Source organism: Gracilinanus agilis, chromosome 4 (genome assembly GCF_016433145.1).
Source record: "Gracilinanus agilis isolate LMUSP501 chromosome 4, AgileGrace, whole genome shotgun sequence".
Taxonomy (NCBI): Eukaryota; Metazoa; Chordata; class Mammalia; order Didelphimorphia; family Didelphidae; genus Gracilinanus; species Gracilinanus agilis.
The window spans coordinates 320,556,916-320,582,886 of NC_058133.1; the positions used below are offsets into that span (position 1 = coordinate 320,556,916).

The 25,971-nt window shown below is 34.2% G+C and overlaps 1 protein-coding gene across 2 annotated transcripts in view; it reads right to left on the minus strand.

Annotated features, from left to right (window-relative positions):
• LOC123247347 (pleckstrin homology domain interacting protein) overlaps positions 1-25,971 on the minus strand; it is a 176,778-nt gene that overhangs the window by 130,821 nt on the left and 19,986 nt on the right. For both annotated transcript variants that reach the window (XM_044676217.1, XM_044676216.1), the window contains exons 5-7: positions 25,005-25,155; positions 24,798-24,896; positions 1,052-1,212 (exon numbers count right to left, since the gene is read on the minus strand). In XM_044676217.1, the coding sequence (XP_044532152.1) occupies positions 1,052-1,212; positions 24,798-24,896; positions 25,005-25,155 (411 nt within the window). The remainder of the gene's footprint in view (positions 1-1,051; positions 1,213-24,797; positions 24,897-25,004; positions 25,156-25,971) is intronic.

Genomic DNA, 25,971 nt, shown 5'->3' on the forward strand with positions numbered 1-25,971 from the left:
AATATTTAATAATTTACTGCTCTGTTACAATATATTTCAATCTAAGAAAAACCTCTGAAAATAAATTTCTGACAGCAAATAACTTTTTTATATAAGATAATATAGCTGAGTAAACCTCCCTTTTCCTTACTTCCTAAAGTTTAAAAAATTAAAAACAGACCCAAGAAAAGCACATTCAAATATGACAGTTTTAATATACTTTGGGAAGATTCTATGCAGAATCATAAGAATTAAAATATAAGGACAAAGAATAAAATTTTATTAACACATTAAACATTCTTCCCTTAACTTTATAGAGGAGAAATACTACAAGAAGATGTTCCAAGTTTTAAACAAAACAAAAACATCACTCGAGTTTTCTGTCCATTTACATAGTTTTTAAAAACAACAACAAATCTTTGAGGTACTTATGAACTAGAATTAAAATTCTGTTGTAAAACCCCAAACTACAAACTAAAATGATTTCTGGATATATACAAGAGTTTAATGAATGGCAACCTAGGGTAATGAAAGAGCCAAGAAAACCTGGGTTCAAGTAATGCCTCTGGCACATACTGATTTAGGGACAATGAGCAAATTACTTAATCTCTCAGTGCTCTAAGTAGTTCAATAGAAGTATAAATTAACAGAGAATATACTAACTCCTTTATTGGCAGTTTCCTTATCTGGGGAACTCTCTATTCCCATGAAATCACAGGTTTACTTCTATCCCTATCTTGCCAAAATTTAATCAAAAATGCCTTATGATATAGGACTATATGATAGTATAAATACACCTATCACTTAGTTCCCAAAACTCCTGGATGAGGATGGATCTTCTTTATATCAAATCTTAAAATTATGACAAATGAATTTGTAATAAACACCCAAATTATATTTTTAACTATCTAAAAAGCTTCAGTGTTCGACTATCATGTATTTATCAATAATAGCTATTAAAAAATCAAGAAATTTTAAAAGTTACATCTCAACTTAATGAAAACTCTTTAAGATGTGAACTCTGGCCTACAATTTGAATTTTTTAAAAATGATAAAGAAAATAAGCACTTACAGTAAATATTCTCCTTCCGGTTCGATCAAAAGTTACACAGTATACAGAAGATAAATGTCCAAGAATTCTTTTGTGCATTTTCATGTGCTGATACACTGCGGTAGGTACAAGTCGCTCAAGTCTGTACTTTCCATTCAGTCTCCTTGAAAACAAAGTATCCGCTAACAAGAAAGAGGGGGGGAAAAGATTTCTAAGTAACATCAGGATTTAGTTTTAAGACTACATTTTGATTACACTTACTTAAAAGGAAGTTTTGTATTCATTACTATTTGGTACAGATATTTATAGAATATATCTTATCATTTATATAGAATCTAACTAAAAGTTACTCTATTGCATACTATAAGACACTGCTACATGTTACTTCATTTGATCTTGATACAATTAAGATGGGTAAGGGGGTCATTATTAATCCTATTCCAAAAATTAAGAAACAAAATTAAGTGACTTTCCTGATGTTACACAACTGCTCAAGAGATTAATTAAAAACCATGATCTCTAGATTCAGATTGTTAGAATCTATAAGGGATCCTTAAAGATCACCCAGTTAAGACACCTTTATTTTGCAAATTAGGAAACAAACTCAGAGGCTTAAGGATTTGCCCCCAAGGCCTTGTAACACAGTAGGAGGACACAGAGCCTAGGTCCAGTACAAAGGTAAATGGCAATTTGGATGCTTTGTCTCAAATAAAGTCATCTGAATGACTTTTAAGATTACTTTTTATCCAAACAATAAAATTATTCTAATTTTTGCATTTTACTAAGCAGCATTTTTATATACTTTAAATTTCACATAAAGAATTACATTTATAAAAATTTCAAAAAAGAAGTTCCAAGGAGGTTGAAGAACTTTCAAAACACTGAAATTGCCTACCATAAAAGTATATGTTGATCTAACTTAGCTTAGACTTAACAAGTTCTCTACAATAGTTACACTTCATCCTCAGTCACTAATATTGTTGTGTTTGCTAGCTATTTTCATAGTGGTTGTGGTCTTTTTGCAAATAATTTTCATTAATATTGCAATGTGTCATGACCAAATGTCCCAGAAAATATTATTTCATGCTTTGGGACATACCAAAAAACAGAAACCAAAAAGCACATCACTCTGCCAACTTCTTTCTCTGCCACTCAAAGAATATGTATCACCCTCCTTTAATTATAACTTACTTCTTTCTTCTAAATGTTTTTATCAAGAATATCAAGATTGATATAATCTACTCATTCAATAATGTATTTGCTCACTGGTCACTGAACATGGATTTCATTCAAAGAACCAGCAGAGCAGTCAACTGAAATTTAACATTCTAACAACTACGAAATTTTTAACACTCTGCCCATTTCTTACCAGTCTGCCAACATCAACATAGAATCACAAGTAGCCTACATAAGACTATGAACCATTTAAAATTTTCCCTTTTTATGAGCTTTCATTGCCAATAGTTTCATCGCCATGAGCTCAGTATATTAGTGATGTGCCTGTCCATGATTAGGTAGACAACTCCTCAGAAAACAGACTTGGTCCAAGCCTTTTCAGCATGGAAGAAGCATAACCTTTTAGAACCCAATATCACAATAGCACCACAAAGAATCAGAGAAGGGTTTCTTTGGAGGACTTTTAAAATACAAAATTTATATTGAGGACTTCTAAAATCTCAGGGTTCTTTAGGAAGACTACAATTTTGTATGGCATACAGCAATAATCACATCAACCCTAAAAACTGTTTATCCAGATGTGTGTCCTTGGGCAAGTCACTTAACCCTCATTGCCTAGCCCTTACTTAGAACAAATACACTGTAGTGATTCTATAATGGAAGGTAAAGGCCAAAAATAAATAAATAAATAAAAACTATCCATGAAGAGAATTAAATTTACTAAACTAAGAAGAATTAATCAGCCAAATGAGGTAAAGTGCTAATAGCTTGAGATAGATGTTTACGTAGATATCCTAAAGTATTCCATTTCATTGCTACTCGGGTCCAATTATTAAAGTTATTTCCAATCTTCAGTCAAAACCACTTCCCTCTAACTTCTACTTACTGATATTTCTGCCTTCTGCAATTATACAGAGACAAGTATGTAACTTCTTCCTCCTTCCACATGGCAGTCTTTCAAATAACTTTTGTTCTTTATATCCCAAGAATCTTGTTCCTTCAGATCTCAAGTCTTAACTCATCTAGAAGTGGTGAGACTACTTCTTTAAATAACAGGTCTTACTGGAAAATTCAGCTTTGGCCATGTTAAATGCAATGTAATCCTTGACAAAATAATAATAATAATAATAATAGTAATAATAATAATCCTGCAAATGGACTATAATCTGGTATCCACTATCTTTCAAAACTATGCATCAATAAGTTTTTATTTACTGATATATTGGCCTCAATAATTCAATTAGGTGGCTGAGTGCTTTGAGCAATTCAGTACTAGTTTATAATATGATCCCATCCCTGAAAAAGTTTACAATCCTTTTGGGAAAGAAAGAATTACCAATGACACGATCACAAAATATTTTCCCAGAATTTTAATGCTCCATGATACCAATATGGGTACTATCTCATATCTAGAGATTATAATCTCTCCAATTTGTCAGACAGCTATAGAATATAGAAGGCAAGATGAAAATTAATCAGATGCTAAACTAGTGGTTAAGATTGTCAGGTGCCACAGTTTTCTTATTGCAAAGCCTGAATATTTGAAGAAAGTTATTTGGAAACAGTTGTGGGGAGTGGGTAGTAAAAGTAAGGAGACAAAAAAAAACCCAAAACAATCTGACTGGAATAGAGGATTCATGATGGGAAATGGTGAAAAAAAGCTACAGATAACACACAGCTGTAAAATAATCAACTAATAAATGTGGATTTAATTCTACAGGCAATTTTATTTAACATCTTGATGGGAAATACTTAGAAGAAAAGACAGTAGAGAGTAATATACGAAGGCTCAAATCAAACTAAAGAAGATCTATTATTTCTCCTACTAACTAATCTTTTCTTTATTATATCTTTTTTTAAAAAATATAAACTTTTCTCTTCCCTTTTATTAATATCCAATGTCTTTAAACCTTGAGTCTTAGCTAACCCCCAATTCCCTTAATACTGAAATGGTTGTCTTTATTGGAAGTCATTGAATAGTTTTGTAATAATTTCATCTCTATAAAGGCAACCAAACTGTTTTGTGATTGCCACAGTGGAAAAAAAAGGACAAATTCTATCCTCTGGATAGGATAGGATGTTTTTTAAAAACTATCCATGGGGGCAGCTGGGTGGTTCTGGTCTCAGACATTTCCTAGATGTGTGTCCTTGGGCAAGTCACTTAACCCCCATTGCCTAGCCCTTACTTAGAACCAATACACTGTAGTGATTCTATAATGGAAGGTAAGGGCTAAAAATAAATAAATAAATAAAAACTATCCTTGAAGAGAATTAAATTTGCTAAACTAAGAAGAAATAATCAGCCAAATGAGGTAAAGCGCTAATAGCTTGAGATAGATGTTTACGTAGATATCCTAAGTTAGAATGAACCTATCAGATGCACTCTATGAAATTTCCTTTGAAAAAAAAACAAAACCTCATCTACACCTGCAATACACTATATGACTTAAATGATAATTTAAAATTTCCTTTTCTCAGACAGATATATTATTATCAATTTGATTCCTCACACTGAAAATTCAAATATGGATCCTAAACCCCAACAAAAGTCACAGGTCAATAAATACCATAGAAAATCTCACCAAAATAAAATTCAAGCTCACTAATTTAAGTAATGCAAAAAATCCATGAACTTGGATGCAAATAATAATAATAATAATAAATCTGTATTTTCAATACAATTTAACTACAATCTTCCATTTCCTTCAAAGAATGTATGCAACAAAAATTCTGAGAAGGGTTTCATACTCTTCACCTGACTAAAGGAGCCCAATGGACTCAAAAAAGATTAAGTTTACCCAAATTAAATGGTCTTACTTTCTTTGAGAGTAACTGTACTTAACTCATTTCTGTCTTGGAAATGGATGGATTTGGAGGGGAAGGAAGCTTCAGATATTTAATTTCTTCAGGGATCATGGTGTAGAAATTTCACAATACACCATATATCTATAAGTTACAGTTTTAGAAGGTTGACAGAAGTAATGAGAAATTAACTTGCCCAAATTCACACAACTATTATATTAAAGGTAGCCCTTGAGCCTAATTCTTCCAAATGCCAAATCTACCTTACAACAGAAACAGCATTCAAAGTGAGTGTCCTTAAGTAATTCACTTAACTTCTGTAGGACTGTTTCCTCATCCAAAAATGAGGGTCTTGGACCAGATGAATTCAGTTCTAACCTAAGGGCTTATGGTAAAGGGATTTTAATCTCAATCCATGGCACACATTCCAAAATGGGCATGTGTGCCAAAAAGGGCACTCAGAGCCCTCTCTTTGGGCACACCTGCAGTCACCCACCAGATTGTTACTAGAAAGCCAGAGAGACTCGGGGCAGAGCTGCTACCCTCCCCATCTCCATGATCCTGAGTACATTCCTCACTTTCCTTGCCCCTCTGCCCAGCAGCCCAATGGGAACACTTCCTCTCTCCTGTCTGGGGTAAGGTACTAGAGGTGGAGAACCTCACATGCTGTGTGAGGGTGACTTAGACAGCAGCCTGTTGAGTCTATGAAGGTGATTCCCATGGTAGGGTTGGGGAGGAGCCATGTTTGAGGGGAGCATAGCTCACAGCGTGGCATATAGCTGGAAGGGAGTGGAGTGCTCAGGTCACTCTCCTCTCACTCTCCACATGCTCCTCTCATCATCCACCCCCCTACCCAGCAGCCCAATGGGAGAGCTTCCTTCCTCCCTTTTCTGGGGTAAGGGAGTTAAGGGGGGTGGCAACACAGGCATGGCACTTGGTCTGGGTCTGGGGAAGGGGAACAGGGCCCAACACTGTCTCTAAAATGTCTGCCATCAATGCACTAGATCATGCTAACTATAACATCATCATTCTCAGTTTTAAAATTAAGATGTAACTGGCCACATGCACAAAAATCGGAATGCATGCTGTTAGTGGAAACTTATAGTTAGATGATTCCTGAATTATTCAAGAAAGGTAACTATCTAAACAGCTCAGACCCTTTAACCCAGTTGTCCCATTCACACACACACACACACACACACACACACACACACACTTTTTTAAATCTCCATATAGTTAAATATTCATAAGTGCATGTTATGTGTGTGTGTGGTAGCAAAAAACGAGAAACAAAGCGAGTTTCCAATAATTTGGGAGTGGGCCAAACCAATTGTGGTTTACAAAAACTGCAAAGGAAAAATAAAAGCTGCATTGTAAGAAATACCAAATGTGAGGAATTGAAAGAAAAATAGGAATGAACTAATAGGAAGGAAAGGAATAAGCATTTTTCAAGCACTGTGCCAAGTGCATTATAAATATTCTATCACTTGACACAAAATTAAAACATAATGTGGGGAGTAGCTGGGTAGCTCAGTGGAGTGAGAGCCAGGCCTAGAGACAGGAGGTCCTAGGTTCAAATCCGGCCTCAGCCACTTCCCAGCTGTGTGACCCTGGGCAAGTCACTTGACCCCCATTGCCTACCCTTACCAATCTTCCACCAAGGAGCTAATACGCAGAGGTTAAGGGTTTAAAAAAAAAAACATAATGTGAATTTCTAAACTACTAAAGGCCAAATGAAATGAAATAATTGCAATGACCAACTCTGACCACAAAGAAGATAAAATTTTCTCTTTGTCTTAACAGACAGGTAGAATCCATAGCTTTCTTCAAAACTCAACTGATGTCAGTCACTTCCTTAGTGCAACTAGACAGCAGTTCCCTTCTGTACCACTAGAAGAAATCACTTAGCCTATACTTTTCTTCCCCTTCACAAATGCCATGAAGTTACAGAGTTAACTTTTTCCACTAAAGAATCTCATATGACGAAACTTATATGAATGACCTACTTCAATGTTCCAAATCTCAGATACTATTGGTTTATCATCTGTCCAATTACAATTCTTGCCATTTTTCCTCACTTAAGGAAAAGAAATTAAACTGGCTCTCTATAATATAAAATTCTGATTTAGAGCTATATAGGGCTCTGGTAAGGAGTTCTCAGTCTAAGATACTCAACTTCATCTGAGCTGGGCAATCTTATTGTAGGGTCTCAAAGTTTTTTTGTTTTTCCCCTGACAAGGCTATTTCTCAGTTTAAAGTAAATTATTTGCTTGTTCTGAGATGTGCACCAACTTTTAACCAAGAACAGTTTCTCCCATAAAGATTTATTAAAGAATATGTTCAAACTGTTATGTTTGTAGAAATAATACTTTTTACAAAAAATCTGATAAAAAGATGTGGAATATTTGGTTCAAGGCCACAATATAGCAGCAATAAATAATATAATAAATATTGCTTTTAAACTAATTTTAAACTAATGCCCTTTCGGCACTTAATTTTTTTTTTTTAGTTTTTATCATTACCATCACCATTCAGCAACAAGGATAAAGAGTTCAACAAACCAAGATATTGGCCTTGTCTGAAATTAAATACAACTTCATAAACCCATAAGTCTCCTACCTCTCCAGTGAAAGAAGTCATGCTCGCTTCTCTCAGAAAAAAAAATTGTTTTATTGGAGTTTAAAATATTCACAACATCCAAATGACATCTTTTTTATCTGAAAATTCTATTGGTCTTTTATCTACTTTTTGAGAAGTAGGGCAAACAATATTCTGCTCACTCCTCATTGATCATTCATATAAAATATGTAAATGGAGAAAATGGAAAAAATGGAGAGAGAAGCTAAAAAATGGGAATAGTAAATACCTAAATTATCTTTGTTCTTTTCCTTCTAGCATTTTCCCTTTTGGTCCATCTAAAAAAAATAAGGGAAGGAAAACATGAGATCTTAAGAACTTAAAAAGGTAGAAATTTTAAAATGACCAACTTGGAAAGGATCATGTTCATGTCACATAACTATTCCAAAATCACAAAACATTTTCTCTAAAGTTCTTAGTGGTAGATTGACAGTCTACAACTGCCAGCTATGGACTAGAATTTGAGATATTTAGCCCAAGTATATTTGGTCTACTCACCTTCAAAAAATATTATCAATCAGGGCAGCTAGGTGGCTCTGAGGATAGACATTCCTAGAAACAGGAGGTCCTAGGTTAAAATCTTGCCTCAGATACTTGTTAGCTGTGTGACCCTAGGCAAGTCACTTAACCCCTATTGCCTAAGCCAGTGATGGCAAACCTTTTGGAACTTTAAATTTAGAGACTCCCTGCCATACCCCCACCCCACCCCTCCAGATAGTGTGCCAGTTCCTGCCCCCAAATGCATGCCCTGCCTGTGACTGCAGTGCCCCACTGACCCCTGCATTCAAGGGATGGGGCCAAGCTCAGAGGGGAGGTTCCAGGGTCCCATACTCTCCCCTTGAATTTGGGGGGGAGAGGGAAGGTCAGGCTACTAGCCCTTGGCCAGCCTCTCTCCCCATCCCTGCAGCCACACTTGGCCTCCCTCAGGTCCTGCAATTGTGTAGAGGATAGAATGCCCCAACCCCTGCATTCAGGGGCAGGGTGAGGCTCTCAGACAGTGAAGCCAGGGACCTGCATGTGCATCTTTGGCACATATGCCATAAGTTCTTCATCACAGGTCTAAGCCCTTACTGCTCTTTTGCCTTAGAACCAATACTTAGTAAGGATTCTAAGATAGAAGGTATGTGGTTTTTAAAAAATTACCAACCAGAATCATTATCTACTAAAAGCAGAGGATTTCTACTTTCTTATACTCATTCTTGGAATGACAGAATATATCCTATTATAGAAGTAGCCAAGTTAATTTCTCTCCATTAATTAAGAATCATTGTAGGAAGTATATATAGACTATTAGAATCTGTTATTGATAATGTGTAATTGGATACATGGCTTTTTAATTACATGTGATTCAGTGGAAGGGAAAGGTATCTTCATAACTATAGGAGCACCTAGGTAGCACATTTGAGAGTGCTATAGTTGGGATCAGAAAATTTAAGTTCAAATCTGGCCTCAGATATTTACTATTTATGTTACCTAGGGCAAGTCATTTAACTTGCCTTTATTTTTTTTAAAAACCCTTACCTTCCATTTTAAAATCAATATTATATATTGGTTCTAAGGCAGAAGAGAGGTAAGGGCTAAACAATGGGGGTTAAGTGACTTGTCCAGGGTCACACAGCTAGGAAGTGTCTGAGGTCAAATTTGAACCTAGGACCTCTCATCTCTAGGCCTGGCTCTGAAGGCACTGAGCTACCCCTAATTTGTATTATCTGTAAAATAAAGATGATGATAATAGCACCTACTTCTAAATAGTTCTTATGAGAATAAAATTTGTATAACACTCTCACTACATATAGATGTTACTTCTCTTGGCAATGTGTGTAGGGAAATAAATAGTAGTGATGTGGTTGTTCTCATTTAGAACATGACCAAAGGCAAAGAGAATTCCTGAACAAGAATAATAATGGAAAAGCAAAAGCGGAAAAAGCATGCTTCTTTTTATTTTTTCCTTTTTTTTATTTAGAATATTTTCCCATGGTTACAGGATTCATGAAGCCAACCCCCCATTCCCACCCCAACCCCCGCCCTGGCTCTTTCTTCCCCTCTCCCGAATCCAACAAGCAGCTCCACTGGATTATACATGTATCATTATTCAAAATCTATTTCCATGTTATTCATATCTGCAGTAGAGCAATCTTTTAACATCAAAGCCAAGAATATGCTTCTTTATAATAGCATATGGGATCCTGAGAATCTCAGGGCAAAAATTTTTCATTTTAACTATAATTTTCTAATGAAGGTTCAGTAGAGTATCCAGAGGTCATATAACCTGTGAATTAAGAATCTAGCTATAAACATGCAGACTGAGTTAATATCTCATTTGCAGACTTGTACTTCTATGTCACAAATGGGTCATGTCTGTAGATGTTGCTAGATTTGCTGTGTTGCTTTATTTGTATAATTAAATATTATTGACCAATTAATCACTGAAGAACTTTTATGTGAATTCTTGGCAACAAAGTGGTGTTACATTATTCAAAATGTTGAGTAACTTTTTTTAATTTCATGATTTATCTAAGAACAACTGTATTAATATTTGCAATAATGGTGGCAAAAGCAATGGCGAGTAAAATTGCTTGTATCTTAGCACAGATCAAGGCAATGGTACTGAAATGTACAAATAATTCATTTTATTCTTCACTAGCATGTGCTCATAGTTTTAAAGGAAAAAACTGCCATCGTGTAATGTCTTTAATGAAGCAATAAATTAATTTTATTAAATCTATACTCTTGAGTACATGTCTTTTCAACATTATGATGAAATGATAAGTATACAAAAAGCACTTCCGTGCTGAAGTACAATGGCTGTCTTGAAGAAAAGTACATTTGGGATTGTTTGAGTAGCAAGTTCAACTAGTTTATTCACAGAACACCACTTTTACTTTAAAGAATAACAGCTGAACTATGGTTATTCATATTGAGTACTTGATAAGACTTTTTTTGGAAAATGAATGAAATGATCCTGTCACTTCAAGAAAACCACAAACACTACTGCCAATGACTTTTTTTAAAATTGAGCTTTCAACTGAAAATTAGAATTTTGGAAAACTTGTGCTCTCCACCATGAGTTTTACTACTAATACTTAAAAAAATTTTCTGAAGAGATTAATAGTGATATTAACATGCAATTTTTTAATGTCATGTAATGAAATATATCAACATTTTTGGAATATCTATGTAACTCAAATAAACTGACTGCAAAAAAAAAAAAACCTATATAGACAAAAGATCCATTAATGTGCAAGATAGACCAAAAGTTTCAGTCTACAAGGTAAATCCTAAATGGAAGATATACAAACAAAAAGAATATGTTGGGTATAGAGAGGTGGAGGGAAGAAGGGATATAGAAGACTGACCCAGAGAGTAGATAGTCACAAAGGTTTTCAGAGATTAGACTAATGGCCAGGAATCTGTCCAGTCAATAGCACCTACTAGCTTTAAATTTCTATGATTATAATTTTCAAGAAATTAGATACAAAAAAAAAAAATCAAATTCAGGTTAATTTAAAAAACAACATTCTCTTAACCTACTCCAGGTTGTTAGCAGACACACTTACTAGAAAAGAAGAAGCTTTATAGTTAAGATTTTTCATTATACTGAAGATATCAGATTCATGACAGCTAACCAAGGCTGCAAATTAGCTATGTTCCTAGACAAAGAGAGAGCCTGTAAGAAAAACACTTAACAAGCCTAAAAGCAACACTTGTAATTTCTTTTTAAATTTAGGATAACTTACATTCAAAAGTCTCAGCATTAATGGATATTAACAAGTTTATAATTTTTATTTCATTAATAACAGACAATAATGAGACAAAATACAAAACAGTATTTTCTTTAGATTGTAATATTATCATAAAATCAGAACATTCCTTTAAAATTCTCCACTTTAATGGCCATGTTAAAAGTTTTAACTTACTTCAAAATGTTCCATTATTCTTAGTGTAAAAATCAATAAAGCATATTCAAATCAAAATGCATTTAAAAATACTATTGGTTCAAGATTGTAGGATCTAACTTTGAATAATTCAGTGTTAATAATCCTTATTAGGAGAAGCAGACCAACAGTAAAAGTATTTGGAGAGGTATTATTCACAACATAATATACCCACTGTCTATAGAAATGAGTAAGGATCTCATTACTTTATTAAAAATCTTTTAATATTTTTAGGAAGAACGCTATCTTTATACATACCTCTAATCTTCAGATTCTATTCTACCTAATTTTTGCTTTTTTTTATACTAGAGTTTAGCACATGGAGATTTTAAATCAAATTATTCCACTAGTCAATATTTTCTAATTTATACAAATCCTTTTAGCATTCAAGTTTGATACATCTTTAAGAAAGCAATCAATTAAGCATTTAGTAAACACCTAGTATTTACTAGGCTCTGTCTTAGATACATAATGAATCAAACAAATATACTTTGAAGATGCATCTATTACAATAAGAACAAAGCATGCCAATTAAACCTGTAAAAAAATCAAATTCACTTAGCCTTTTTTATATAGGTCTGTTTTTTAAACAAATTAAAAAAAAAACAATATACTATTATCTGTTCAAAAATACATGATACTCTAAGTTAACTACAGCCAAGTCTACTATCAGTGAAAACAATGAATCCTATGATGCAGGCACATGTATTTGAATTTGTACTATTTGAAGTTATAAGTATTTAGGACATGTTCACTGGTTCTAACCCAAAGGAAATACGTAGTATGATTTCAAATAATACAACCACTCCATGAGATTCCTTATTTGCATTAACTAAAACCTAGTTTTATTTCTATATTACACAGACACATAATATACTATTCTCTAATTTTAGGAAAGAATATCTGAGCAAAAAAAAATGTACTTATTAAAGCACTCCCCTTTGAAATGTTAAAGATATGCTCCCATCTCTCAAACATTCTTATTCAAAATGTATTGGAAGAATTATACATTTTCAAAAGCTCTAGTTAGTTCCCAAAGGCTGGTTAATATTATTGTACAATTAGTAATATCATTCTCTATAGCCTTCCAATAAACAACTCCATATTTTAAGTCTATTTTCTTTTGAATGTGTTCTTTCCTTTTTCTAAAGATGTTCACTTTTATAGCTTTTTAAATTTCACACCTTAGTTTAATGACTGTCCATTTCAAATGACATTTCTGAATACAAAGAGAAAAGTTTGTCCAAATCTACTTAAAAAGCTTGTATGGGACTAAAGGCATAGGTTAATAAGAGTGTATTAAAACAAAGTTTTATAACAGGGTGACAATTAAATGAAGAAAATTTCATTATCATGCTGACCACATTCATTTGATTCATTCCTAGAAAGATATTCATCTACATAATCATTAGAGATATCTAGTAGAGAAAGAATTGAGTACTCAAAAAAATATGATCAAGGCCATACCAAAATTTCTAGGTCAAAGGAATTTGTATTTGAAAAGTATGTACAAAGGTACATATAAGCTCATAGAATGAAGTCTCAATATAATTAAAATGATTAAGAGCATGAGCAAATAAATTCAACTTAACATGGTATTTTGTAGCAGTTAAAAGTACAAAACAAGAGGAGACCTGGGTAGGATAGTTCACATAAAAAAGATCTATGCATTTCTATTGCAATCTTAAGGATTCAAATAATGCAATATGACAACCAACATTTTTACAGTATTACGTAATCTAAATGGAGAACATCATAATTCACTCTCCTTTAAATATATTGGAACCTGAGTATCACACAAAATATATGATCACAAAAGTTTACCATATTCCTAAATATCTTGCTTTCAGGGTTTTTTCCCTTAATTTTATAATGAAAATCCAAGGATAAATAGTACATACAGAAAAAAAATCACTTGTAAGCAAAAAAGAATACTTCTCTTTAAGTTAAGAATTTTCTTAAGAGGTTATTAATACATTCTTAGCTGAAAAGTATAAATTTCAAAGAGCAGACTGAATTCACTACAAGTCATATAATTATAATTTCTCTAGAATCTATATATGATTTTACTGGTACAGATAAGTTCCTGGTGAGTGGAAATTTCCTCTAGGCATATCAGAAATTCCTCTGCAACTTAAGTTTTCCAGATTTTTTTAGGGCACTAAAATATCACAGATCCTAAATCTAGAACTAGATGAGAAAACTGAGGTCCACAGAGGTTAAGAGATTTGCTCTGTCACATGACTAATCTATACTAAAGGCAGAAATTGAAACTAGGTTTTCTTGACTCAGAGGACAGCTCTCTATTTCTGTAGATAATTCCTCTCAATTATAACTTTTCACATTCTAAAAAACTTACATCTCCAAATCAAAATATCTTAAGTCAAATATGGACATGTAAAGATGCAATAATTAAGCTTGGTGTTTTAGCTTTGATTTGCTGTTGGAGTTTTTTTTGGTTTGTAGGAATTGGTCAGCTTCTGTGATTTCACTGGTGGTGAGCTTCCTCTGATGAAACTTTTTATCAAGACCAGTAACTACTGCAATTTGAAGGCATCTTAAGAATGCTGCCAAAGGCCCGTAGGGGTTAAATTATTTGCTTGCAGTCACACTGCTAAAATGTGATGAATGCTGTACTTAAACTCTGATTTTCCTGACTTTGAGGCTATCTTCTAATACTACATTTAAGTATTTAATGTAAAAGAAGAACTATTAGGTTTTAGTATTTTGACAAGAATCCTAAAGTAAAATGAACATGGAATAGTTTTTTAAGACTCTCATAATTTAAATATATGTAGTTTTCTAACATAAAAAATAAATTCTCAGCAAAGAATATTGCTTTTCTTAAGTAAGTAATTATTTTTCTTACTCTTTTTCTTTTGCAGAAGTAGGGGGTTCTTGGAATATAAAACACTACAAAAGTTATTTTTGCAATGTGTTCATTAATTTCACTGAATTGATTTTTCTTTTTTATTCTTTGTTATTAAGGAATGGCTCTTTGGGAGGAAGCATGGGATGATACATTGGGAAACATAGTGATATAAAAACAATTTATCCACAAAATATACACATATATTTTTAAAAACCCTATATTTGTTTTCCTGGTCTCAAGAAAGAACAGTTCAAGAAGCATTCAAATCTCTAATTCCAAATGAAAACTTAAAAATATCCTTTAAGGAATACAAACCAACAACAACAAAAGTCAAAAGCCTAAAGAATATATTTCATCTTATGTTTCACAATGTAATTTATATAAAAGCAACATTCATTCTCAAAAAAATATGTATATGCAGAGAAAAGAAGCTGCAAAAGCCTAATTGCTTTTGGGATTTGGTCACCAGACACCTTTCTAGTAGGGGAAGGACATAATACAAAAATACAACTTTACCTTATTTTTTTAAATTAGGAATATTATTTGACATCTGTGTGAAGCGGTGATAAGGTCCTGTACTAGAATAGTGTTACAGGGTGGAAATTATATTCATTTGAAAACTATTATGGGATAACTCTATTTGGCACTTGATTAGATATGAAAGCAGGAGGGAACGTGAGGAAATCAAAGTTACGCTAAGTTTTTAAGCCAATGTGAGTGGAAGAATGGTGGTACCTTTAAAAGAAACAGGGAAATTGGGAGAAGTCAGTTTTGAGAGGTTTCTATATTAATTTCTAGACCTGATGAATGGAGTATTCGGTTGGGTCCAGCGGTCACCTGACTCTAAAGCTCTAGGACTCATAAATGAGGTCTATGCAAAGAACCATCTCCATACTAGGAATAATTAAAGGGATGATAGTGAATAAGATCATCAAAACACAGTGTAGACAGGGAAAGGAGGGTCAGGAAGATTATCTTTAACAAATATGTTCATACAAGAGAAGAAAAGAGAATACGAAGTCAACAATGGAGACTGAGTGATATATAAAGATTGAAAACCAGAAGAGAACAGTGTCATGAAAATGAAAGGAACAGAGTATCAAAAATGAAAGAATGATTAATTCTTGTCGAAAAAATGAATGAAAAAGGGTCATTGGTCCTGGCAATTAAATAATTGCCAGGGGTGACAGAGGAGAGAACAAGTTTTAGCACAGTGGGGACAAAAGTAAGATTCCAGGTGGCTGAAATGATGATTTCCTTTTGGTGGAAGGAAATTAAAAGATAGTAAAATTGAGGAATTAGAAAACAGCAAGATTGAAGATGATGAGTACAGAAAGCAAGGGACAAAAAAAAAAGCAGTAATGCAGAGGGAAAAGGATAGCAGGTATGTTACTGAGGGAAGGGTAACAAAATATGATACAAGGAGGAGAAGGGCAGAGTTTTGAGGAAGATAGAAAAGAGGCTAAGGTGAGGATGTGTTAGTGGGTATTAGTGGCTATAATACAGGTCTTCTAGATACCAAGTTCAGTGCATTTTCAATTATTGCTGTTTACTGTTAAGTAGAACAGGTAAAAGATCAAATCACTAAGAAATTAGGAGAAAGGTAGAAGATATTCAGTGCCTTAAGCATATGATTATTCAAATGCATATCTGAGATGGAAACAAGAGATTGGACAGACTAATGAAGAGGTAAAGCAGACAAAATGTGGAAGGTATAGTGTTTTCAGGCAAAAAAAAAACAACACAACATTAAATGGCATCTCAAAATTCATCAAAACATAAAGGTGATTAGATTCATAAAGTTAGATGATGAAAATTAGAGTGGGTACTCCTTAAACCAATACAGATTATTCATTAGTAAAATAATCTTAAAATTGTTATGGCCAAATCTTCTGGTGAAGAGCCTCATAAAATTTAATTAAGCAAGTCTTTGGGCAGACCTATTCTATCACTATCAAGTATCGTTGATACTTGAAACTTTTCTAGGTTTGTAGAATCTATAAAAGTCTGTATTCTGTGGACATTACCTTCAAGAAACCAGAGAGTCCGTCCATCTGTTTGTCTGTCACTCCTTCCTTCCCTCCCCAAAGAAAGAAATTGAAATAGGGTTTTTGTGCAGTTTGCAGTAAGGCTGAAGCTTATTGTATAAATAACATTATTCATACATTTTGTTCTATGTAATAGACACATTAGTGAAATATTATATACAATGGTATTTTTCCATTGATAAATGTTCCAATAAGTTCCTAAGATATACTCAAATATGCAGATGAACATGTCATCTCATTGATATGAGGATTCCCTAGAATACAGATCACAGCCTAACAACATCTACCTTGTGCTACTTGTCCACATCCCTCTATAAGAGGTTTTGTTTTTATTGTGGACACCATAAGAATCCAATGAAACAGGCTACTTCAATGCAAGAGGCTAAGCCTCAGTCTTGCCACATGAGTAATTCATCTTTTTGCTTATGTATTTAATTTCTCTTATGACATCTTTTAGACAACTTCAAAGTTCTAGGGCCATGATGGCGAACCTATGGCACACAGAACACTCTCTATAGGCGTACACACCCTCACACCACCAGAGTTTGTTACTAGAAAGGCAGAGAGACTCAGGTAGGCTCAGGGCTCTGCTCCCTTCCCAAACTCAACCATGTATGATGGCATTTCTTTTCACTCATCCATCTGTCCAGCAGCCCAATGGGAGCTCAGGGGGTAAGGTGAGTGGCTCACAGACATCAATGCTTGGGGCATACCCCCCTTACCACCCCCTACACTAGCTGAGAACATTTTTTCCACTCTGTCTACCATTTTGCCCTACATCCCAATGGGAGTGCTTCCTCCCTCCTCTGTGTGGGGTAAGGGTAGGCTGGGCATGCCCAGCAATTGGTCTCCAAAAAGTTCACCATCATTGGCCTCAGGTATAAAAAAGAAGAGTTTTAGAGAGACATTTGAGGTCATTAATAGAATTTGGCAATGATCCAAAGACTATCCACTCTGTTCTCCTCCTATTCAATATTAAGCTCAACTCATTATCCATTTGCAGTCTGCAAATATAACATAGCCACTCAGGCAAAATTCACAAGTAATTATGGATCTCATTTAGAAGGTCCCACAAAGCAACAAAAATTAATGCAATCAACACAATATCATCTGCCAATAGAAGCATGTAGAGGACCACAACATCTATAAGGAATCCTTCTTCAACTTGCAGGCTGCAGTGGCCTTCATCCACACCTTGTTTTATATCTCATTTATTATTAAAGATCAGAGAGTCAAACAAGGTTATCTGAAAGGATCTTTGCATAATTTTACCCTGTATGAGATCCCAATGCTTAGAAGAAAACACTTTGTCAGAGAGCCTAAAGAGCCATTTAACTCTAATCAAAACATCTTTTTTAATAGTCAAATATGCATAGCAAGACCTTATCTTCTCTGTATTTTTCAGTCAATTGAGTGTCAGGAGAGGATATAGTCTACTTTGGAATACTGCTTGCAAAACCTTGCCTTTATCTATTCTCATCCAGTACGCTCTTAATGCAAGTGCATATTATTTTCATACACATTTTACAAGTACATGAAAATAGGTGCATGGGTTGGTAGTTACTGATATATTCTTGTTGACCTGTTTCCTCCATATTTTTGGTACCTTTTTCTCTCCTTCAAACAACTTGTGAATTGAGTCCTCAGTACCATGAAAATTGTGTCACCTCCAGAATGAGCCTCCTCTCTATATAGTCTAGTCCAGCTGCTTTGCCTATCCTTTATTTCCTTCAGTATTTCTTCCATTTTCTGCTTAAGCACTGTGTAAATGGAATTAGCTCATCCTCATTTATTCTTAGACTCTAGCCATCAGAAATAATGTCACCCTACCCAACTTAGAATTAAGTGGGATGGGAAAGATTAGTTACCCACACATGACAATAAGTAACAAATCAAGAACACGGGACTGCCCAAAACAGTGTTGAGGCTGCCATTTGTCCACTTGAAATTTAAGGTGGATGCAGGAAGTGACGAAAGATGCTATCTTTTAAATATGATGGTAACTTCCTGTGGAGGGAGTTGGCGCTTTGAACTTGGTGTTGAAGGATCTCTGGTGAGACCTCAGACTGCTTCCCTACAAACTGTCACATGGGTAAGTTAGGCTGACTTCCTTTCTCCTCCCTTGGTGTTTCTGGAGGCTCTACCCTCAAGGAGGCCTCTCTTGCCTCTCTAATTGTAAAAGGTCTTGTGGCTAGAAGCCTTGTTTAATTAACCTCTGTGCTCCTTTGCTGGGACCTCTAAATTCTTATCTGGTCTGGACCTCTGGTCCGGGCCAGAGTTTCTCTCTCTCAATTTCCCTACCTTCAACCTTCCTAATTGTAAATAAACTTCCATAAAGTCATCCTGACTTGGGTCTATTTTAATTTGGAATCAAGTTAATCCGATTCCTGGCGACCATACCTTAAATATCTAGTTTCCCCTCTTATAGCACATCTTGAGACTTTAAAGGAGTGCAAATGTGGTGCCTCCATTGTCCTTGATAGTAACGTTGCTTATCTTTTTTTCTGATATTTTCCATTTCTTAGTCATTTGTCATCCTTTTTCATCCTTAAATGCTCTTAAAATTACTTTGCTTAACTGGATTGCTTGTCAAACTATATTTAAACTAGTTTTTGCCCATACTGTTTATTATTTTAAAAAGGCACTACATGGCTCATAATCTTATACTCTCCTTTTCTATAAACAATGTTTATACAATATTTACCCTTTATTCACCATTTCATTGTCTGTAGTTCAATACAGAGTCATTTCAGGTGAAGGAGGTAGGAATGGGGGCTGCAGTTCTAGGACAGACAGAAAGTAGACAGGTGGGCAGGCAGAGAGGTATAATTGGTCTCTTATCTCTGCATCAGAAGTTGGCCCACACTGCTGTTGGCACTGCTCTGTTCTGCTTTCATTTTAAAGGTTTTTTTTTCATTGTTCAGGTTTTTTTTTAGTGGGGGTTGGGGGCCTAAGGAGTGGGAAGCCATGGGGCAGGAGTGGGAAGACAGAACATGGCACTATAAACAGTTTCAAAAAGTGAGAACTATCCTCAGTTTTAGGCACTCACTAGGGTCTTGGTACATAACCCCTGAGAATAAGGGGCAACTATGCATAGTATTATACAATAATATACAATATACTTCATTTTTACTGTATTTAATGTTGTTAAAACCTGTGTGTTTCATTTATCTGTTAAACTTTATTATACATATGTACAACAAGACTATAAAGTCATAAAATCAATATTTGGGATTAGTAGGTGTTTATATTCATGATTTCAATCATCTATGATCATATTAGTCGTCTTCACCATCGTAACGAATGTGTCAAACTTCTATTTGCAACTAATATAAAATGATAATAACTCATGTCCTTTGCTCCCATACAACTGTCATTTTTCTATTTCAACTTAAGCATCTGCAACAGATGAAATGTATATGCAATCATTCTCATGGTAGTATGAAATACAAAATAACCAAGTGTCCCACAAAATGTTCTTTCTTATGATGTCTGGATACATAATAAAACCAATTTGTTTATTTGCCTCTTCATTGAAAACCTGTTTGTCATTGTCATTTAGTTTCAATTTCCTTTTGTCTTCCTGTTTCATTTATAGAGAAAATATAGATTGCTTTGTTTCAATTGGACAGATATCTCACACCTATGGTACCAACAGCTAAAAGTTAATATTTTACTATATAAAAAACCTAAGATTCTTAGTATTTTCTGTTCCTCCCTCCTGGCTAAAAATCTCTTTGGAAACAGAGTTGGCCACATAGGCCTGAGGACTTTTTATTTTATTTCACCACCAAGTGGTCAGACTAATATTGAAATGCCTCTATTAAGCTAGGATGGTCCTGGCCCTTTCTCCATTATCCTGTACTTTTTCTTCTAGTAAAACTTAACTTCCCCTCCCAGATTTCTTTTTTTTCTTAGGCAATAAAGTAGGTAGCTAGCAGCAAAAAAGTTAAAAAAAAGAAGTCTACATTGGAAGTTCCTGCCAAAACCACATTCCATCTCAAACAAGGTGATGTTCTGAAATCAAGTGTCTTTCCTTAGGACTAATAATTCATCTATACTACATCCACTAATAAGGAAACTAGCTCTAAACAGGAAGATAAGTAACCTTAATTACTTTTTTCCCACCAGCATGCTTGTCAACAAACAAGTTCTAGCTCAGAGCATAAAGACAAATAAAAAGGTAATAACATTTAGTACTGAGTCTAATACTATCCTTAAGGATTATGCTAAAAAAATTTTTAAGTACTGACCACTAAACAGAAAAAAATCTCTATGCAACTTTAATAGAATTTGTCATAGTCATATCAATAAAGTACCATAAAGTCTCTTCTAGATGTAAATTGCTTCTTATACCAAATACATTTTAATATGTATTCAATCAATTAATAATTCTTCACTCATAGCAATTTTCAGGGAATTATTAGTAACATTTGAGGGAAAAGACGTCTAGATGGCAATACAGTTATTACAAAAAGAATAGAATACAATTATGTTTTTAATAAAACACTGACTTTTTCTGGTTTCTTATTGCAGTATTTTGCTAGAAGCTGATTCTCTAAACTGAGGTTTTGGTGTTTGTTTTTTAAGAGAAAATTGAAAAGTAGAAGACAATCCCTCCACACAAGACATAGCTCTATCAATTCATGGAGAAATATAATCCAAATAATAAAGGAAAAGATGTCTTTTGTATTCTTTTTTTCCTACCTTCTCCTGACACTTGGTGATACTATCTATGTTAGCCAAATCCTGTTGAGGAAGGGGAAAAACAAAAAAAAAAATTCCCAAGTATTACCAGAAAAAACCTCAAAGAAAAATATATTTAGCACTACTTATGTTAAAGTAAAAATTTTCATAACAACTGCCTTAACATTAATAACCTGAAATAACTTCTAGGCAGAACATTCTACCAAAATTCAAAATGCTTACTTTTTCTCATTACTAATCTATCATTGACAGCTGTTTGAAATTGTCTTAAACCCTCAACAGTGAAGCCAAGATAAAACTCCATAATGAAGATAGACATATAATACTGAAAAATATGTTGAATTAATCATTCTAACTAATGCTTTTACAGGGGTATCTTACATGTACATACAAAGGAACTAGAATCTGACTAAGATTTTGCATCAAATATTTCTAAAATATATGAAACAGAGACATTTCTAAAACATAGTAAGGACAAAGCAAAATCTTGAACCTTATTTTTCTGTTCATTTCCATTAAATGATGAGAGATGCAGTATAACAAAAAAAAAATATGCCTGATCACCCCAAATTTCTAAAACTCAACTCCCTGCCAGTCCTCCACTCTGCCATTTAATCTAGATGTATTGTCCATGCTTCTAATCTCTCCTCCATGGCCAAACTATCAGTTTGTCATCTGTTATCTAACTTAAATTTTGTTCTGATTGCTCTTAAAAATTCTTAGTTGGCATTTCTAAAAATGACAACTATTTTTTATGAAAACTAACGAATTATTTATATTAAGTAAAACAAAATAGAAGAGAATAAAAAAAAGCCACAGATGTTAGTAAAGTTAAAATTTTTTTATTAAATCCTTACATTCAGACATACTTTTCTTTCTAATTGTGTATTAACAGAATTTAAGTAAAAATTATCAAAGTCCTACTTTGATTCTTCATTATGCCACAGAGATGACCCCAATTTCTCAAATGTCAGCAAAACTCAAATTCTTCAAGCCCTGTATTGAGCTAAAAAGCCTTTAAGTAACAGATTTTCTTTTACCCAAAGATCAATGTTACTAAATTCAGACAGATTTATCAACATGTAGGCTAGTCAGAACAATTTGGAAAGTCTATCTAAGACACATAGAGAAATAAATTACAAGCTGACTTAACAGTCCTCACCTTCACAGAATTTGCTACCTAAATGGAAACATAAAACATATAGATGAATGTGTGAACTAGATAGAAATGAGACGCTAACCTATGCTAATGATATTAAAGACAGAAAGATATGAGTGAAAAATAAGATTAATATAATATAGAGTAAAGGACTAGTTTTTTACACATTGTACCCAAAGCTTCAAATGTACAGTACAAATGTACAGTTCTCTTTTCTGCCTTCTAAAATCCCTTAAAGATTCAGCTTAAATTGTACCTTATTCATGAAACTTTTTGAGCTGCTAGTACTTTCTCAAAATTGTTGTTGTTCAGTCATTTTCTCATATCTAACTGTTTGTGACCCCATTTGAGGTTTTCTTGGAAAAGATACTGATTTTTAATCATAACACCGGAGTAATAAGCTTTTTCCAGCTTATTTTACAGATGACACAACTAAGGCAAACAGGGCTACACAGTTTGTCCAAGGTTACCCAGCTATTAAAGAATCTGAGGCTAAATTTGAACTCATGAAGATGATTCTTCCTGACTCAAAGACTGGGCCCTCTCTATCCACTGGGCCAACTAGCCACCCTCTCAAAACTACTTTGCATTTATTTTGCATGTATTCTGTATATGTACATGTTGCTCACCTGATAGAATATATTAAAGGCAGGGATTACTCTATTTTTGTTTGTGTTTTCTCTGGTATTAGAATGGAATAATCATTTAATAAATGCTTTGTTAATGACTGAAGTAAGGGATACTTAAAATGAGAAATAAATAAGCTACCTATGATGTGATTAAGACTCTAGGGAATCTTCAAAGACGATATTAAAGAGTCCAAACTTAATTTGGGTCACTTACCTCACCCACACTTATTCTCACTCCTTGATTGCTTCCTCACCCCTGAATCAGAACCTTTTTCTTCCCCTTGCTTATAGTTGTATTCCCAACATTTAGAATAGTGACTGGCATTTAGTGAAAGCTTAAAGTTTTATCTATCTTGAGCAAGAGGATGGCATAAAATCACTCTGGCTCCTTGGGTGGGGAGGGAGACTAAAGGGATGATAATGAAGATAGATTGGTATATTAACCCTAGATGTGAAATGATAAAGGATTTGATTATGATGGGATTGGGTAGAATTGGGTAGAAGAAAGGGCTAATTCAAAGAGAGGTTTTGAAAGGAAGTGAAACTGAAAGAAAAAAGGAGGACTTTAAATGATCCCAAGTTTTCTACATAAAGAATGGTGTTAATGCTGATAAAAACAGTATAGCTGGAAAGAGAAATCTTTAGGGGACAGGAAAGATTTCTTCAAGGTTTAGTTTGGACATGGTAAATTTGAGAAAATATAACAGCCAGAAAGAGATGTTCTCTAGGCAGCTAGAGATAGTTTTAAGAAAACCAGGAACAGGCAACAATCATCTCAGAAAACTCTTCAATAGATCTAGATTCAAGTATTTAATGATAAACTTAAATCTAATAAAATGTCATACGGTCATGACTAGTTTGCCTTATTTAAAATTTTAAGGAAGGAAAGATACATAATTCTATTTTCTAACAAGTGTTTCAATGATTTAATTGTTTTAGACCTAACATGAAAAGTAATATGGAATAGTGGAGAGAGAACTGGCCTCGAAGTAAGGAGTTCACTTCTTTCATACATACTTTACTATGTGATTTACCCTACAGTGCTCTCAAGTAACTCTACAAAACTAAGTACAGAAGAGCTGCTAATCTGAATAGGTTCAGGAATATTCTCACTAGAAGTTTATTATATGGAGGTGGTGGGGTTGGGAGGGGACCACAAGGGGCAGAGGTTGTTTTGGGGCTTTATTAAAAAAAAAATCAAATAAGTAAATAAGAACAACAAAAAAATAGTAATAATTTGCCTTTATGCAATCCCTAAATAGGTGTAGAACATTAATTCCCAGCGTTCCCAATTTGGGGGGAAAGGGTAGGAGAGGAAACTATCCCTTTTTTAAACAAGGAAATATAAGGGATGAATTTAAAATCTCTGATTAGAAACAGAATTTCATAATTAGAAGGGGCTTTAGTGATCACATAGTCCAATATAAAAAAGAATCCCTTCTACAACATTCCTCTGACTGAAGATCTAATTTTTTTTATGAAAAATATGAAACTGCTATGCAATGCAACTTGAATACTGTCAGACTTTAACCTGACATATAACAAATATTTTAAATTAATATATACATAAATATAAATATCATATGAATATGCATAATATAAAATTAAACATGATTATAAATGGCCTTGTAGCAATATACCTAAGAAGTACTCTGAACTTTCTGAACAGTTCTGCTCTTATATGAAATTCTAATAAAGCAATGTGTAGCATGCAAAGTGACCTACTTCTGCTATACATGAAAATAATTTTTGTTTGGTCTTCAAAATAATTTTGTTCCATGTAGTGATTAAAATTTACTTACCTATACTGGGGGGACTGCCATAGTTGACTGGAGACTCAGGAGGTCTTCCACAATGTAAAGCAGCAAGAGCAGATCCTTTCCACACAACATGCTTGCAGCCTATTGAACATATATGTATATTTATATAAATACAAATATAAACATTTACACAAAAACTTTAAATGATAATTTAAAATCCTTTTAAGCCATCTTTTGAGGTTTCCATACTTTTATTTGTGCGAAGCAAAGACTGTCTTCCAGCTCCTAATAATGTTTGCACTCCAGGGACACTCTGAGGAATTTCTTGCTCTAGAAGTGGTCCTAGTCGATGGCATATTTGCAGCAAATGATCAGGCGCCAAATGTCTATAATACTTCACCTATTATGTGAAACAGAAAAATATAAAAATATTTGCTAAAGGGAAGATGAACATTTTCATAGCAGCTCATATTATGTTACCTAAAATTCTAAAGAAAAAAATTGTCACAAAAGTAGATTTTTCTTGTCTTAAACTCTTACCTTCTTAGAATTGATACTAAGTATCAGTTCTAAAGCAGTAGTAAAGGCTAGGCAATTAGAGTTAAATGACTGGCCCAGGGTCACACATCTATGATGTGTATGAGGCCAAATTTGAACTCAAGTCCTCTGGACTCCAGATCTGGTTTCTAACCACTATGCCATTCAATTATTCCTTGAATTTTTCATGTTATTGTAAATAACATTTGATTTTTAAAGCACAGAAATCTGCTACTTTCGGTTGATTCTCTTTGTTTAGAAAATAAGCCAAGATTCTTAGATTTATATCACATATAGGTTTAAATCCTGACACTGTTATTTATTGCCTCCCTTGACCAAAGTCACAGATCCTAGGGTCAGTGATAGTGAACCTTTCAGAGTCAGAGTGCCAGGCCCTGCTCCCATTCCACCCCCAACCTGAGTGCCATGCCCACCCCCACTCCCCACCAGAAACTGTGTGCCACAGCCCTCCCCACCACTGAGTGCTAGGTGAGGAATGTCCTTAGAAAGTATAGAAAGGGGGAGGGGAAGAGGTCCTAGTGCTCTGCTCCCCTCCAGCTCTGCTGCCTGTGAGCCACCCACCTTACCCACTGTGAGCTCCCATTGACGCTGGGCAGAGGGGCAGGGGATGTGAAAAAATGTCCTTTAGGCATGGCGGAGAGGGGGAGAGTAGTAGCTC